This window comes from Phoca vitulina, unplaced genomic scaffold, assembly GCF_004348235.1.
Source record: "Phoca vitulina isolate PV1807 unplaced genomic scaffold, GSC_HSeal_1.0 scaffold66, whole genome shotgun sequence".
NCBI classification, from domain to species: Eukaryota; Metazoa; Chordata; class Mammalia; order Carnivora; family Phocidae; genus Phoca; species Phoca vitulina.
Genome location: NW_022589769.1, coordinates 6,827,687 through 6,844,630, shown reverse-complemented (window position 1 = coordinate 6,844,630; position 16,944 = coordinate 6,827,687). Strand labels below are relative to the sequence as shown.

General features: G+C 40.8%; 1 protein-coding gene and 1 pseudogene across 1 annotated transcript in view; one reads left to right on the top strand and one right to left on the bottom strand.

The window, feature by feature from the left end:
• The window catches only part of RRN3 (RRN3 homolog, RNA polymerase I transcription factor), a 29,287-nt gene extending 15,057 nt beyond the window's left edge, over window positions 1-14,230 (bottom strand). Inside the window, exons 1-9 of the mRNA XM_032392223.1 lie at window positions 14,102-14,230; window positions 12,450-12,555; window positions 11,189-11,245; window positions 5,228-5,317; window positions 4,988-5,117; window positions 4,544-4,603; window positions 4,119-4,182; window positions 2,986-3,055; window positions 57-155 (exon numbers count right to left, since the gene is read on the bottom strand). Coding sequence (XP_032248114.1) covers window positions 57-155; window positions 2,986-3,055; window positions 4,119-4,182; window positions 4,544-4,603; window positions 4,988-5,117; window positions 5,228-5,317; window positions 11,189-11,245; window positions 12,450-12,555; window positions 14,102-14,190 — 765 coding nt within the window. The 5' untranslated portion in view covers window positions 14,191-14,230. The remainder of the gene's footprint in view (window positions 1-56; window positions 156-2,985; window positions 3,056-4,118; window positions 4,183-4,543; window positions 4,604-4,987; window positions 5,118-5,227; window positions 5,318-11,188; window positions 11,246-12,449; window positions 12,556-14,101) is intronic.
• On the top strand, window positions 6,235-6,458 carry LOC116624411 (annotated as a pseudogene).
• Window positions 14,231-16,944: the final 2,714 nt, after the last annotated feature.

Below are 16,944 nucleotides of genomic sequence, written 5' to 3'. Positions count from 1 at the left end.
GATTATGTATTCAATAAATGAAAATCAGTGAGAAAAACAGGTTATCAAATACTTACATCCAACTTGAGTAGCTTCTCGATCACAAGCTCCAGAATTTCATGCCTCAAGGTTGGAAAATATACACTAATCCTTAGTAAATTATGAACATAACATTCCTAAAACATAAAAAGACAAAACATTTCAACAGAGGATAAATGTTTCATAATGACATAAGAAAAACATTAATTATACAATCTTTAGTTTCAATTAAACAGAAAAAAGAAACTATCCAGCAGCACAGAAACTATACTGTTCCTCTATCAACACAATGTTCAGTATCATTAATCTAATTACCCCCTGTGAACTAAATTTGTTTGGGGGGGGTTGGTTTTATTAAGATTTTATTTTTAAGTAATCTCTACACGCAACGTGGAGTTCGAACTCACAACCCTTAGGATCAAGAGTCGCATGTTCTACCAACTGAGCCAATCAGGCACTCCACCCCACCCCCGTTAATTAAATTTGTAATCTGTATACTTCCACAGGAATTTTTTAACCAGGTTTGTTGAGATAGAATTCATCCATCTAAAGTGTACGATTCAACAGTATTTAGTATACTCAGAGTTGTGCAACTGTCACCACAACCAGTTTTAGAAATTTTCATCACCTAGAAAGGATAGGGTTATCTTTTAGTAATGTACCTCCCCCCAAGCCCTCAGTAACCACTGATCTACTTTCTGTCTAAGAATTTGCCTATGCTAGACCTGTCATGGAAGCGGTCTCTTATACTACGTGGCGTTTTAGCATGTTTTCAAGATTCACTCACTTTGTGGCAAGTAAACCACTGTTTTATTGCCAAATAATACCCACTGTATACACATACCACATTTTGTTGATTCACTGGCCCGTAAACATTTGGTTATTTCCATATTTTGAATATCCGTGTAAAGTGCTGCATAGACATACATTTTCTTTTTTTTTTTTAAAGATTTTATTTATTCATAAGAGACAGAGAGAGAGAGAGGCAGAGGGAGAAGCAGGCTCCCCGCTGAGCAGGGAGCCTGATGTGGGACTCGATCCCAGGACCCTGGGATCATGACCTGAGCCGAAGGCAGACTCTTAACCATCTGAGCCACGCAGGCGCCCTAGACATACATTTTCTGCTGGATAGACACCTAGCAGTGGAAATGCTAAGTTGTATGGCAATTCTCTGCTTAACCTTTCTGAGAAAAGGTCAAGAGGCCTTCCCAAAGCACTTCGGCACCTACCATTCTCCACTCTCACCAGCGATGGAACGAGGGTTCTGACTTCTCCACATCCTCACCACTACTTGTTACTGTCTGTCCCTCTGAGTACAGCCATCCCAGCGGGTGTGAAGTGGGATCTTGCGTTATGGTTTCCTCTTGCGTTTCCCTGACAACTAGTGATGCTGAGCTTTTCCTCAACACTGACCATAAGTGTATCAATTCTGGAGAAATATCCATTCAAATCGTGTGTCCATTTTTTAGTTATTTGCCTTTTTATTATCAAGATATTAGAGTTCTTCATATATTCTAGATATACACAACTTGCAAGTATTTTCTCCCACTGTTTGGGTTGTCTTTTCACTCTCTTGAAGGCGTCCATGAAGCACAGCTGGTAAACTGTAAAGAAGTTGAACTCATCTGGTTTTCTGTGGCTCTTGTGTTTCAGGCATCCTATCTGGAAACTGTTGCCTAATTCCAGGTCACAAAAATGCTTACCTATGTGTTCTTCCTAAGAGCTTTTTTTAGCTTACATTTAGGTCTTTAATCCACTTTGAGTTCATTTTTGTTTACTGTGTGAGGGGAGGCCCGGCTTCATTCTTTGCATGTAGATTTCCACTTGTCCCACAACCATTTGTGGAAAAGACTGTTCTTTTCCCCATTAAATTATCTTATACTACTGGCTTTTGTATATTGATCTTATATTCTATAACCAGGTTGAACTCATCTCACTTCTAATAGTGCTTTGAGGATTCCTCAGGATTTTTCTAAATGTAGGATCATGTCATCTGCAAATACAGGCATTTTTTACTTCTTCCTTTCCAATCTGGATGCCTTTTCCTTTTCCCACCTGCCCTTGCTAGAACCTCTAGTACAATACTGAACAAAAGGGGCAAAAGCAGACATCCTTGTTTTGTTCCTTATCTTAGGAGAAAGCTCTTTCACCATTGAATAGGATACTACCTGTGAGTTTTTCATACATGTCCTTTATCAGGTTGAAAAAGTTCCCTTCTATTTTTGTCATGAAAGAGTTCTGGTGTTTGTCAAATGCTTTTGTGCATCTACTGAAATGATCATGTGGTTCCTGTCATCTATTCCACTGACGTGGTATGTTTTATTAACTGATTTTAACAGGTATTAAATGAACCATGCAGTGCTAGGCTAAGTTTCACTTGGTCATAGTGCATAACTCTTTACGTCACTAAATGCAGTTTTCTAGTGGGTTGTTGAGGATTTTTATATCTATATTCATAAGAGATATAAGATTTATAATATGCCACTTGAAGCAGACTATCACAAACATTAGCAAACCTTATTAACTCTGTATTTAATACTTATAATACCTTATTTAGGAAAAAATAAGCTATGCTTAGTAGGAAACCATTATTCATTATTCATTATTGAAAACCAGAAGTCATCTAAATATTACACAAAAACTTAAGAAGAATTCATCCATAGAAGGTTCTGCCTTCATGTTCAAATAAAGCATGTTTACAATTGGTATAATGTATAGACTACTACCTTCTAGTAATTTTTATTTGTATAATCACTAAGCCTATTCAGATATTTCTGAAATGGACTCTGCCCTTGACTTAAGGGAAAAAGGCACTGGGGATCCTCAGTGAGTTCCTAAGAAAGGAATCTGAGTCACATTCTTAGTCTTGAGTTTAATCTGGAAAACAACTGCTAAGAAAAAGATGTAACATCACCTAAAACTAAATCACAACTTTTCCATTATTTTCCCCATGAAAAGATTGCTTACCAATGTTCTCTCTGATTTTCGAACAAATGGAAATTTTTCCACCAATATTGGCATAAGAAACCACGGTGCCCTATTTAAAAAATAAAAAAATTAAAAAATCAATCCATGTTAACTGGACTTTCTTGGAAGGTGACATTTCCATTCTAAGAGCAAATATGGATGCAGGAGGCAAATGGTAACTAACTACTTCAAATAATCAGAACTTATTCAGAGAAAATCTATAATACCTTAGGGGGAAATAACCTTCTATTAACTTTGATATCAATAGCAAAATAAAAAGGGGGATTCTTTTCTACAAAAGCAAAAGAGTTTCAGTTTAAAATCTAAATGTTTCCCACGGCAGTGCTTTCCCACATATATTACTTTAAAAAGGAGAAAAAAGCATCAACTTTTTTTTAAGTTAACAAATCATTTTTTTAAGTTAACAAATAACAAACTTACAGAGAGAACTTTAAGTCTACTCTTCCAAAAGAAACCCAAGTTTTTCTTAGAACTGTAACTTTTTAAAAATTCAAATATGGGGCTCCTGGATGGCTCAGTTGGTTAAGCAACTGACTCTTGATTTCGGCTCAGGTCATGATCTCAGGCTTGTGGGATGGAGCCACACAGCACTCAGAGTGCAGTCTGCATGAGATTCTTTCCCTCTCCCTCTGTCCCTCCCCCCGCTCAGGCTCTCCCTCTCTAAAATAAAATAAATCCTTAGGAAAAAAATATTCAAATATAATCAACATACAATATTAGAACTGCAATTTTTATTTATATGGCATGACCCAAGCACACAGGGGTTGCTCACTGAAAATTTTGGGGTATCATACCTTGTTGAAGATAAAAGCAAAATTCCAACCACTATACAAAATTTGGAGGAAAATTTGCACACAAGCTCTAAATAAGAATTTAAATAATTTTAATTAAGTCATTAATTCTTAAATTAATTTTTAAATAATTTAAATAAAGACAATGAAGAGAGAACTAAAATGCCGTTTTATAGAATGTTATATCATCAAGATACAAAAACATGTAGCATACAACTTGAGTTCTGATGCTATGAACATAGTTAAGCTCCTACTAATTGATCATAATTTTCTTGAGACTTAAAGACCATGATTCAAAGTAAGTAACAAAAGGATACTCACGAGGGGACATATCTTGCTATTATCTGCAAGGCTCTGTGACATGTGTCAAAATTGGCAGGAAGATCTACAAGGAGAAAAGCGAGAGTATGAGCATAAAAATAAAACTGAAAACTGAAAAATGATGTTTTAAGCTAAAAACACCCGCTAACCAGAACTGAATCATTTACTAGCAAAATATTAAATTTAAGATTTTTCTCCAGAACCAACCATCAATGAAGACTAAGTGGATTAATTACATAAGTAATGCACTAAGGGCAACTGGTTACATGTTAATGCTAAATGTAACCAAAAAAATTCCATCAGAGGTTGCCATTTGTTGCAGCCTACCCATTAGAATAAATCCTGGAGTTGCCCTATGCTTTATCATTCAGCAGCATTCTCTCAGACACAGGAGGCATCCCTTGTTTAATCCTGTTTATACTTACTATCGTCTTCATCATCAGAATCTGAAACATCGACGTCACCTTCCTTAATGACCACTCGGGCTTTTGATGGAGAAACAAAATATGTCATTCTTTTTGTCACCGACCTAAACATCAACAGCTACACAAAAAAGTAATTTTTCCATTGTCCAAACTTAGTACAATGATTGAATTTGCAGTCTAAAGGAAAAAAAAGCATCAAGTAACTTTCTAAGTAAAGCTAAAAATTCCTGACTTCTAACACTTAACATAAAAAAATCACAGCAACAAATCTAAATGCTTCCATAGAAATCATTATAGGGAACAGACATGTACCAAAACTGGGGCCAATATGCATTTCAGAATTTTCCATGTTGGCAACAATCCCCACAGGGTTCTGAGAAGGTAGTATCTTAATAAAGAGGTATTTAAAAAATGAGAAAGCAGAGAAAGCAAAGAACCACTTACGAGGTATAAAATGAGAAACAATCATGCTGAGACATGGTCTAAGGAAGACAGTCTGTGCTGATACAAGATTACCAAGAAAAGCCAAATACTCCTCCACCACTGTCTGACTTCTATTCAACCACTGTAATCTCTAGAGGTGAGAGGGAAAGAAACATGTAAGAAACATTCTACTGATACAATGTGTTCTGTTTTCAAAGTACTGAATCACATACTAGTCAGTGAAGTAAGTGGCAAACTTACCAATAAAATACTGATAAGCTGCTCAAACTCTTTAGTCAAGTACATGATGGAAGAACGGAATTCTAACAGCCAGTTAATGATCTGGTCATCCTTAAGGTAAACAAAGAAAAGTGCTTTCAAAATCACAAATCCTCTAAAATAACGAAAACATGATACCTATTTTGCACCAAGCACCTACCAATAATATTTAAATTAGGAGAAAAAGTCACAAACTTGCACTGAAGCCAAAATTGGGATGAAGATTTCTTAGTTTGTATCAAAACAGAAGGATGTTACAATACCTTTTCCTGTTTTTTTTTTTAAAAAGCAACATAGTAACTCTGACATACAGGAAATAAGTGGAAATGTTGACAGATGGGAATTTTTCGAACTGCAGAAAGAGCATAGCAGATTCAAATACTGTAAGATCACAGGACCAAGAGTTACCTCAATTTCCTCTATATTCATGCTGACGTGAAAACATGTTAATATTCAGTCTAAGCTAATTAATTAGAGACATCAATACATATAACTTTTTCTCAACCCAACCTGTAACTAGACTTAAATATATTAAGATCTGTTATAGACAGGGGCACCTGGGTGGCTCAGTTGGTTAGGCATCTGACTCTTGATTTCGGCTCAGCTCATGATCTCAGGGTTGTTGAGATCGAGCCCCACGTCAGGCTCTGCGCTGAGCGTGGACCTTGCTTAAGAATCTCTCTTCTCAATGAAGGGGGGGAAATCGGAGGGGGAGAAGAACCATGAGAGACGATGGACTCTGAAAAACAAACTGAGGGTTCTAGAGGGGAGGGGGTTGGGAGGATGGGTTAGCCTGGTGATGGGTATTGAGGAGGGCACGTTCTGCATGGAGCACTGGGTGTTATGCACAAACAATGAATCATGGAACACTATATCTAAAACTAATGATGTAATGTATGGGGATTAACATAACAATAAAAAAAAAATTAAAAAAAAAAAAAAAAAAAAAAAAAAAAAAAAAAAAAAAAAAAAAAAGAATCTCTCTTCTCAGCTTTGCGCAGTGGCAGTATCGTAGCCAATGAGGTTTATCCGAGGCGTGATTACTGCTAATTGAAAGAATCTCTCTCCCTGCCCCCTCCCCCTGCTCGTGCATGTTCTCTCCCCCTCTCTCTCTCAAAAAAAAAAGATGTGTTATATAAATGTTGGCTCCACTACTCCATGAAGTATTTTTTAGGCAATAAAATTACTGTTCATCATTAATAACTTTTAGTGACATGGGAAAAACTGCTAAAAGAAAACAAGCCATGTATAAAATACGCTATAGGTTAGATAAATATAAAATATAGTTTGTATTAATTCATATGCACAAATACACAAGAACAAACTAAAAAACCCCAATTTTGAAAGAAATGGTTATTGCTGATTAAGACTCAGTAGGGGAAAGGAACATATAAATAAACAAAAGCACTACAATGTTGTACCTATCACAAGAGATTATTAACAGACAATGTTGTGCTTACAGTGATACATTATTACAGACAGTATGGTACCTACGTGAGAGACTACTGCCAGCCAGGGTTGTACCTGCAATTACAGACTACTGATACGGGCTATCATGTAGTGAGAACACAGCAGGTGCCAGGCACGGTGCCAACACCACACAAATGCATCCCTTACTAATCCTAACAATGCTGAAAATGGACTGCTGGCGTTCCCCTTTTACAGCTGAGGAAACTGAGGCTAAGAGAAATTAATAAGCACCCTGCCCATTTGAGAAGCTAATAAAGAACTGGGTTCAAACCTGTCTGACTGGGTCAAAGCCTACGCTCCGTCCACTCTCCCACAATACCTCGCTCCACACAGAGAAGGAGCCCACCGCCTTTTTCCCAACTTCACTCAACCGCTGACTGCTTGCGATGTGCTATCTGTGACAAATTTCAATGAGACGGACTCTTCCCTGATGAAACCCCAAGTAAGCTGGCAATTAAATCAAGTAAATTGCAACTCATTTGCACTATGGTAATTTCATAATGTCCACAACCAGTAAAGGTAACTGTACTGATAGCTCACCAAGGCCTGAAGCAGAGAAGACAAGCTAAGGTATGTGCAAATAAAAATGAGTTAACTCTATCCTATCCCTTTTCCACTAAAAAAAAGTGCAAGAAAATTATAAAGCTAACATTTAAACTGCTCCGTTTTTGTTTTGTTTTGTTTTTAAGATTTTATTTATTTATTTGACAGAGAGAGAGGGAACACAAGCAGGGGGAGTGGGAGAGGGAGAAGCAGGCTTCCCGCTGAGCAGGGAGCCCGATGTGGGGCTCGATCCCATGACCCTGGGACCATGACCTGAGCCGAAGGCAGACGCTTAACGACTGAGCCACCCAGGCGCCCCAAAACTGCTCCGTTTTTTTAAAGAGTACTAGTTGCAGACTCTGGTGCTTTAGTACTGAACCACTATTAGAAGCAAATCACTTGCAAAACTCTCTGAACTAACACAGATACAACTGATGCAACTGTTGGTCTGTCAAGATACCAATGAGAAGTGCTGATAAAAAATACAGTGGGGGCACCTGGCTGGCTCAGTCGGTGGAGCATGTGACTCTTAGATCTCGGGGTTGTGAGTTTGAGCCCCACACTGGGTATAGAGATTACTTAAAACATAAATAAAATCCTAAAAACAACAACAGAACACAAAGAAAATGGTCCTTTGTACCCGTAGAAGAACGCCAGGGTCAGGGAGAGCTTCAAACAGGAAGTGACACTTCTGCTGCCTATAAACAGACTGGGTGTTCTCTAGGGGCTTCATTCCTCACAGAGCGACAAGCATGTATTCAGAAAACCAAAAGCAGTTCTCTTATGGCTGGAGTATATGGTAAGCAAGTCAACAAATAGGGGAATCAAAGAGGGGCAGAGATAAATTACCAAAGTCCTTGTAAGCCAGATTTGTAATTACGACAATCTACTTGAAGGGTGGGGAATGCAGTGAAATGAACACCCATGTGCTTAGAGAGAACCAAGGAAAGTTCCATTAAAGAGGACACTTCAGGGGCACCTCAGTTAAGAGTCTGCTTTCAGCTTGGGTCATGATCCCAGGGTCCTGGGCTCGAGCCTTACATCAGGCTCTCTGCTCTGCAGGGAGTCTGCTTCTCCCTCTCCCTTTGCCCCTCTCCCTGCTCATTCTCTCTCTCTCTAATAAATAAATAAATTCTTTAAAACAAAAAAAAAAAAAGAGGATGGGGCGCCTGGGTGGCTCAGTCATTAAGCGTCTGCCTTTAGCTGGAGTCATGATCCCAGGGTCCTGGGATCAAGCCCCGCATCGGGCTCCCTGCTCAGTGGGAAGCCTGCTTCTCCCTCTCCCACTCCCCCTGCTTGTATTCCCTCTCTCGCTGTGTCTCTCTCTGTCAAATAAATAAAATCTTTAAAAAAAAAAAATTGAAAAAAAAAGAGGATACTTCAGCTGGATCTCAAATAGTAGGAGTTTTGTAGATAAACTAATAATAACAGTAAACACTAATATAGTAATTACCATGCCAGGCATTGTTCTAAGATTTTAACATATAAGTCATTTAATCCTTACAACCATCCCATGAGGTAGGTGCTACCATTGGTTCCCATTTTATAGCTGGGGCCAATGAGGCACAAAAGTGCAGTATACTTACCCTCAGTCACAAAGCCAGTAAGGGATGGAGGCCATGTAGCCAGAGCCCATGCTCCAATAGGTAGCAACTAAAGTGACTACAGAGGACCTCTTGCAGCCACAAAAGGCACATGCAAAGAGATAAAGATGAACAGAAGTGGCGCCAAATGCTGGGTGTAGAGATTACTTTTTTAAAAATTTAAAAAAAAAAAAAAAGGTGAAAAAAAGTGGCAAACTCATGGAATAAAGTATCTAGTGAAACTGAACATAGAAAAACAGTGCAGCAGACCATGCTAAGAAGCTCGGCCTTTCTGCAAAAGGCATTAAGTTTCCCCACAGGAAAATGACACGTTTAGCATATGCTTTAGAGAGGATTTAGGCTGCACTGTAGAGGGTAAAATTTGGGGGGGGGGGGTAATGGGAGATAGAGGAGAACTGGAAACCTAGATAACCTAAAGGAGTTAAGAGAAGAATCCAGACAAAAGAGCACCAACAACACAAGAAGCCTTGAAAGACTTTTTTTTCCACCAAAGGCCCTGGTGAATCAATGGAAACGAGGGGTGACGAAGTCGAGAAAGACCCCAAGGTTCCTAGCTCAAGAATTAGGTAAGCAATACATCAGTTAAGGCAATAAAGAAGACTGTAGAGGAGTGTGTTTGGGAGAGAGAAAATGATAAATTTGGGGCACTTGTAATACTTGTGGGCTGGCAGTTAAGAAACAAGTCGGGAGGGGTGCCTGGGTGGCTCAGGCGGTTAAGCATCTGACTCTTGATTTCAGCTGGAGTCATGACCTTGGGGTCGTGGGATCAAGCCTCATGTCGAGCTCCGCACTCAGGAGGAATCTGCTGGAGATTCTCTCCCTCCACCTCTCCCCCTGCTTGTGCACATGCTCTCTCTAAAATAAATAAATAAACCTTAAAAACAAACAAACAAACAAGTCTAGAGCCCACAAGAGCAATATGAGCTATAGATACAAATCTGGAAGTTACCAGGCCACAGGAATTCCAAAGCCACGAGGGCATAAGGAGATCATGCAGGAATAATTCTTACAGGAAGGAAAAGGTCAAGTCTAGAAACCTAATCAACACCAAATTTAATAACCAGTCACAAGAATGATTAGACATAAGTGATAAGAAGACAGGAAGATCCCAGAAACTGAAGGAAAGGTTTTAAGAAGTGGGCAGTAGGGGCACCTGGGTGGCTCAGTCGTTAAGCGTCTGCCTTCGGCTCAGGTCATGATCCCAGGGTCCTGGGATCGAGTCCCACATCGGGTTCCCTGCTCAGCAGGAAGCCTGCTTCTCCCGCTCCCACTCCCCCTGCTTGTGTTCCTGCTCTCACTGTCTCTCTCTGTCAAATAAATAAATAAAATCTTTAAAAAAAAAAAAAAAAAAAAGAAGTGGGCAGTCAATAGTGTCAACTGCTACAAGGAATTCATATGACGCTTGGAAAAAAAAAAAGTCTGCTGAAATCAGCATGTAAGAAATGACTGGTAATCTCTGTCATAGTAATCAGAGCAGAGGACTTCATAGTGGATTTAAACGCGCAGGGAAATGAGAAAGTGCGGGCTGTCAGCAGGAATAACAGCTAACGAAGCCCTTTGTGTCAGGGGCTGTTCTAAGTGCTTCTCATATATTAACTCACTGGATCCTCTAAAACCTCACATTTAAAAGACCTCTATTGTTTTTCTGGTTTTACAAAGACAAAAACAGAGGCAGAGAGGTTAAACAAGCTGCCCAAGATCACACACTGGGGAACAAGAGAGTAAAGATTTGATCCCAGACAATCTGACTACTATTGCCATGGTAAGAGACTACTCTTTCCAAAGTTGGGAAACAAAATTCACTGAGTTGTGCCTACGACAGGTATATATCTTAAAAGGTACATCTCTTGAAACATTTCCAAAAACAATGAAAAGGGTACAAGCTCGAAAGACAAGTCAACTTGTGTTTTTGTTTTCTCCGTGGAGAGACATGAGAGCAGCATGCAGCATAAAGAGGTTCCAGAAAGGAAAGATAAAGCAGGGATGCTCAACCTGAGCAGTCCTGGCATCTCGGACTTGAGAATTCTTTGTTGTGGAGGGCCGCCCTGTGCATTGCTGGCTGTGTAGCTGCATCCCTGTCATCCACTCACTGGATGCTAGTAGCGCCCCTCCCTCCCCAAGACGTGGCAACCAAAAATGTCTCCCGTTCATCACCGAATGTGCCCAGGGGGCAAAAGTGCCCATTGAGAGCCGTTGAGAGCCGCTGCATTCAAGTGACGGATCATACAGAGAGCAAGTTCTAGAGGATGGAATAGGACCAAAAGTGCAAACTGAATCTGTACAAAGTGGCTACAGCTTTGCTAATGAACAAATGTAAATTAATTACCTTTATGTCTGGATCTGACAGCTGGTTCTTCAACAACTCAAAGTCATTTGTTTCACCCTAAACAAGAACAGAAAAAAAAAAAGTAGTTCTGCTTACTTCAGTTTCCTGTTAAAGACCAAAAGCAGGACTTTTAACTATTACAAAAGGAACATTATAACTTTCACACATCATTGGATTGTAAAATTGTAATTCCAAAAATTTAAAAACTCACGTTAGTGGAGCTAGGCAGCTTGGAAAAAAACTAAATGAATACTGAAAGGTTGTTCACATTTAGGTATACTTATGTACTGACACCTAAATAAAATAGTTGATGACACAAGGTACCATCCATTCATATATGTAGATTTAAAATGCTTATACAGGGGCGCCTGGGTGGCTCAGTCATTAAGCGTCTGCCTTCAGCTCAGGTCATGGTCCCAGGGTCCTGGGATCGAGCCCCGCATCGGGCTCCCTGCTCAGTGGGAAGCCTGCTTCTCCCTCTCCCACTCCCCCTGCTTGCGTTCCCTCTCTCACTGTATCTCTCTCTGTCAAATAAATAAAATCATTTAAATAAATAAATAAATAAAATGCTTATACATATAAATACAAACATTCATATTTTCCCTCCATCACTGAGATTTAGTAGAATCACTTCTAAACTAACACAGAACCAAAAAAAAAAAAAAAAAAAAAAAATCCCTATTGACAGAGCTGGTTTATTGTCCCAAAACAATGCTTAGGTAATTCCTTTAGAAATAAAATGCTTTTAGGCGCCTGGGTGGCTCAGTCAGTTAAGGGTCTGCCTTCGGCTCAGGTCATGATCCCGCGGTCCCAGGATCAAGCCAGCAATGGGCTCCCAGTTCAGCAGGGAGTCTGCTTCTCCTTGACCCTCCCGGCTTTTGGTGCTCTCACTCACTCTTTCTCTCTCAAATAAATAAATAAAATCCTTAAAATTTTTTTTAAAAGAAAGAAAATGCTCTGATCCAATGATTTTTATTCTAGCACCTGCTCAAGTTTTTGAAAGATACTATGGAAATAAAGCATTTGAAGACATACAACCTCAGCAAAGAGGTTATTACTCTAATTTTGAGCTGATAACATAATGCTGTTGTTAAACAACTGACTTCAAGACTGACATCTAAAATTCATTTTATTATGTCTACTGGTCTTTAGTATAAAGGCTACAATTGTATCCTAACCAACAAAAACCAACCTCAACGTATCAATTACATCTCAATAAAGCAGCAGGGAGAAAGACATCAAACCTCACATGATCTCTTACCTTCTTGTACTTCAGCAAGACTTCTGTCACAGTTCCACCAAACCGAACAGTTTTTCTTGGGGGAGAATTGAAGAAATCATTCTCTAAAGTGAGCATATCTGAAAGCCTGTAGAACCAAGATTATCACACTATTAAGTGCAGGACAGAGAATAATAAAAATTTTAATAGTCAACATTTATGGAGCCAACATCACTCAGTGGGACTATCGCTAAGGCCTCCTACCCGGCTTCCTTGCTTCCACTCTAACCTCCCAACAGTCTTCTTTCAGTGATCTAATGATCTTTTCCAAAACTTAAAACAGATCATGCTACTCTACTCTCCTGTTAAATTCTCCAAAGATTTCCCACCTCACTTAGAATACAAATTCAAACTCTTTGTCGCTGTCTTCAAGGTCCTACATTAATCTGGCCCCTGACTACCTCTCTGACCTCATCTCCAACCACTTAACATACTGCAACCATAGTGTCCTTGCTATTCTTCAAACTTGCCAAGCTGATTCCCATTTCTCTTGCTGTTCCCTTTATCAGAAACACTCATGCTCCAGACCTAGACACGCTGGGTTCTTGTCTTCATTCAAGCTAAGGTCATTCAAGCTAAGGTCAAATGTCAGAGGGGCCAAAATCTAAAGTATCCATCCCCTCACTTCCTCCATCACCCTGTTTTTATTTCTTCAGGTTATCTCTACCTGAAACCATGCTGTTCTTCTATTTATTAGTCACTGTCTTTCCCTCCTTAGACTGTAAGCTCTGTTGCGAGCACAGATGTTGTCTCTTTTGATAGACTACTGTCTTCAGTGTATAACCAAGAAAGTATAGGCACTTAATAAATACCATGAATGATATCATTGCTAAGTGTTTCACAAAGTTTTTTTCCTTTACACAAAGCAGAGCTGGGGGGGGGCGGGGGGGGGGGGACGGGCCACAGCATCTTACTAATGACTCTCAAAGTTAAACCCCAGAATGTTTTATGGGGGTTAGGAGCATTAAAAGTTGAAAAAGACAGGGGCGCCTGGATGGTTCAGTCGGTTAAGCATGTGACTCTTGATTTCGGCTGAGGTCATGATCTCAGGGTCCTGAGACTGAGCCCCACCTCCAGCGCTGAGCTCAGCGGGGAGTCGGCTTGAGATTCTCTCTCCCTGGGCCCCTCCCCCAGCTCGCTCGCTCGCTCTCTCTCAAATAGATAATAAATCTCAAAAAAAAAAAAAAAGAGTGGAGGAAGACAGACTGTTAAAAAACGTGTATGTGGAAACAAATTTCAAACATCAACAGAAAATTACGAGTCCGTTTGCCATCAATGACAGCATTCGCCTGATAAATCAATGAGGTCAGGGAACTCTTTCCAAGTCTAGACGAAGAAGCGGGAGGGATGAGCAAAGGAGAAGGTAGCACCCAGGCCTGGGGCGCTCTGAGGGAGCCCCGTGGGGAGAAAAGGGGACTCTGGAACGGAGAACAGATTCATTTTCCCAGCCCCTCTCCCACCTTTACCACCCACTTAAGGGGCATGGGCTTACTCCTGAGGACCTGAGATGACCCTCTACCCGTTGCTCCCACGATTCCTTCAGCTCTGCCCCAGGCCCTTTCACATCCGCTGCCCTAACCCCGGTCCTGGACTTCGGTGTCAGATGCGCAGAAGGAAGCGTCCCGGACTCTCACCCAGTCCTCGTCGCGCCCAGCGTCTTGCCTGCAGAGGCCGAAGCGGCCGCATCTCCGGGCAACCGCGTGTGAAGCAGCGGGGCCGCCATTGGGCCGGACAGGCGCGACGACTGCGCCTCGCACCGGAAGTCGTGCTCCTTCTGGCATCTCCGCCCCACCCCCGCCCCACCCCGTGGCCCGGAAGACGCGCGCGCGAGCGACGGCCTTCAGCCAATCAGGATTCCCGAGTGAGAGCGCAGCGATTCCCGGCGGGCTAGAGCGCCGCCAAAGCTTTCTCCTCCCCGCCCGGCGTCAGGGCCCCTCCTCGCAGTTGGAAGACTTTCTCCGCCCCGCGGGGTGCGGCGCTTAGAGTGGCTACAGCACTGGGAGAGGAGAGATCTTTGGCGGCTGCGAGCAGTTCCCGAGGTCATGAAGGAAGCGCGGGAACCCCCGGGAGGTGCTAAGCGGTGGCCGGGTTCCACGGAGTCAAAGCATCCCTTAGTCAAATTAAGAAACTGAGGCTCTAATTAAACCAAACCCGCCCAGAGATGGGGGCGGGCGGGGTTTTCGAACTAGGCTGCTCCAACCCAGCATCTGCAGAGGGCTCTGTACCCTCTGCGCTGTCCTCAGACATCCAAGCTGATCTTTTCTTTGCGGAAACTGAGGTTTGACGGAGCGATTAACCCAGAAACCCCCGAGCTGTGGTCATCTGGGATGATAAAGAGTGAGAGGAGTTTGTAAGAGGCGTTAGCCCTTGAACTTAAATTTTTAGGGGAAGTCCAGGAGTCGGCCGGACCAACAAAGCCTCGAAGGGTTTTCCAGCATAGGGAACAGCAGGTGCCAAGGCATGGTGGGTGGGAAGGAAGCAGAGGGAAAGAGGGATTGCCCCTCCCCTCCGTTTCTAGGAATGGAAAATGTTGCAACCTTTGGAAACTGTATAGAACCATCAAAAGGACATTAAACCAACTACAGCAATTTGTTAAGTATAAAGCACTGTTCTATTTTCCAACAGTGTAAAATCAGTAACTATCTTTCTGCCAACTCCATACAGTCCCACCATTTCTTACGCCGTTGGTTTAGAGTCCCTTAGGAGTGTTGGGCAGGTATCATCAATGTCCTGAGAGCAGAGGAAATTGCGCCTTAGCTCACAAAGATACTCCAAGACAGCCGTTGAAGTGGGACTCTTCTCCCCTCCAGCCCCAAAGCAGAGGGAAAAAATTTAAATCACGTCCATCGGCACTCTCATACACTGTCAGTAGAAATTTAACTCTGCACTGTCAAGCAATTTGACAATTCTTTCATTTTTAAAAGTCTGACATACACGAAAAAATATATGTTACTGTAGGTTATACAACATAATAAAATTAATAACTGTGAATGTATGGCCCAATTTATGAAACAGAACCTTAACCTGTACTATTGAAGCTTCCTGTGTGTTCCTCCCAGGTCCCACCTTCTTGCTTCTTCCCAAAGCTAATTACTATCCTAACTTTTTAAAACCATTTCAACTTTTCTTTATGTAATTATCATATATATTCCTAAACTATCTATATACTTTTGCTTATCTTTCCATGATAAAATTATTTCCATGCTGCATTATACTTCTGCTGATTTCGATCCATCCCTGTTGTGTTTCTCTGCCATGTAGCATTCCATTATATGAATATGCCATGATTTATATATCCATTTCCCTATCACCAACATTTAGATTATTTTTTCCTCCCCAAACCCCCACATATTGCTGTGAATATGCTTGTATAGTCTCCTGAATCATGTGTGTGAAAATTTTTCTAGGGTAGAATTGCTGGCTTGGAGGGTATACAAGACACAGTTGAGTTTTCTAAAGTAGTTGTACCAATATATGCTCCAAGCAATATCTTTTCCTTAAGCTTAAGCACAGCTCCTTCCTTATTTTCCCAAAGCACAGTTAAACCTAGGCTTCCATGTTAAAATTTTTTTCAACAGAAGCCTCATCATAATACAAGGAAAATCTTTTTTTTTTTTTTTTTTTTTTTTAATACAAGGAAAATCTTAAAGCTAAATAGCATAATTCACTGTTGAAGTTCTTGGTCCTGTCCCTTCACTGGGGATCCTCTACTCAGTCACCCTATTCCATGGGCCAACACATCTTGCCAAGACAAAAGCTTTCTTTATCCAGTCTTGCCTTCCCTGGAGTCCCATCTCTTTTTGTCTCCAGCTCTAATCAAAGAAAGTGAAGACTGGGGCACCTGGCTGGCTCAGTCAGTAGAGCATATGATTGTTGATCTCAGGGTCTTGAGTTCAAGCCCCACATTAGGTGTAGAGATTATTTAATTAAAAAAAAAAAAGGAGTGCTTGCTTTGGCACACATACTAAAAAAAGTAAAAACCTCTCTTCCAAAAACAACAGAAAGGCAAACAAGCATTAATATGGCAGCCTGCAACCTTGCCCACAATGTAGTCATTCTTTTGTATCACTGTGCATTGCAGTTGTTCATAATTGTTCTGAGCTTCTTCATTCCAGAATTAATTTTTGCTTTACTTTCATATACCCAGAAGATCCATTAAACTGTTTTTCAGAAGAGCAGTCTTCCCCAAGAGATGAATTTTACAATCATCCCTAGAGTAATTTTGTTGGTTAAAGCTTCTTGGCTTGAAAGTAACAGAAACTATCTTGAGCTAGCTAAAGCAGAAAAGGAGAATTTGTTTCTAAGGATACAAGGATATATTAAGGCAACAAAGAATTTCTCATTGACCAAATTTGAGTCAAGTGCCCTTCTCTAACTTAATCTAGATAGGTGAGGTCATATTGTACCAAATGGCTTCCAGTGAATACTTGCTGTGGATGGGAGGGTCACTATTAATGCTCAACAAATGTTTAAAAAA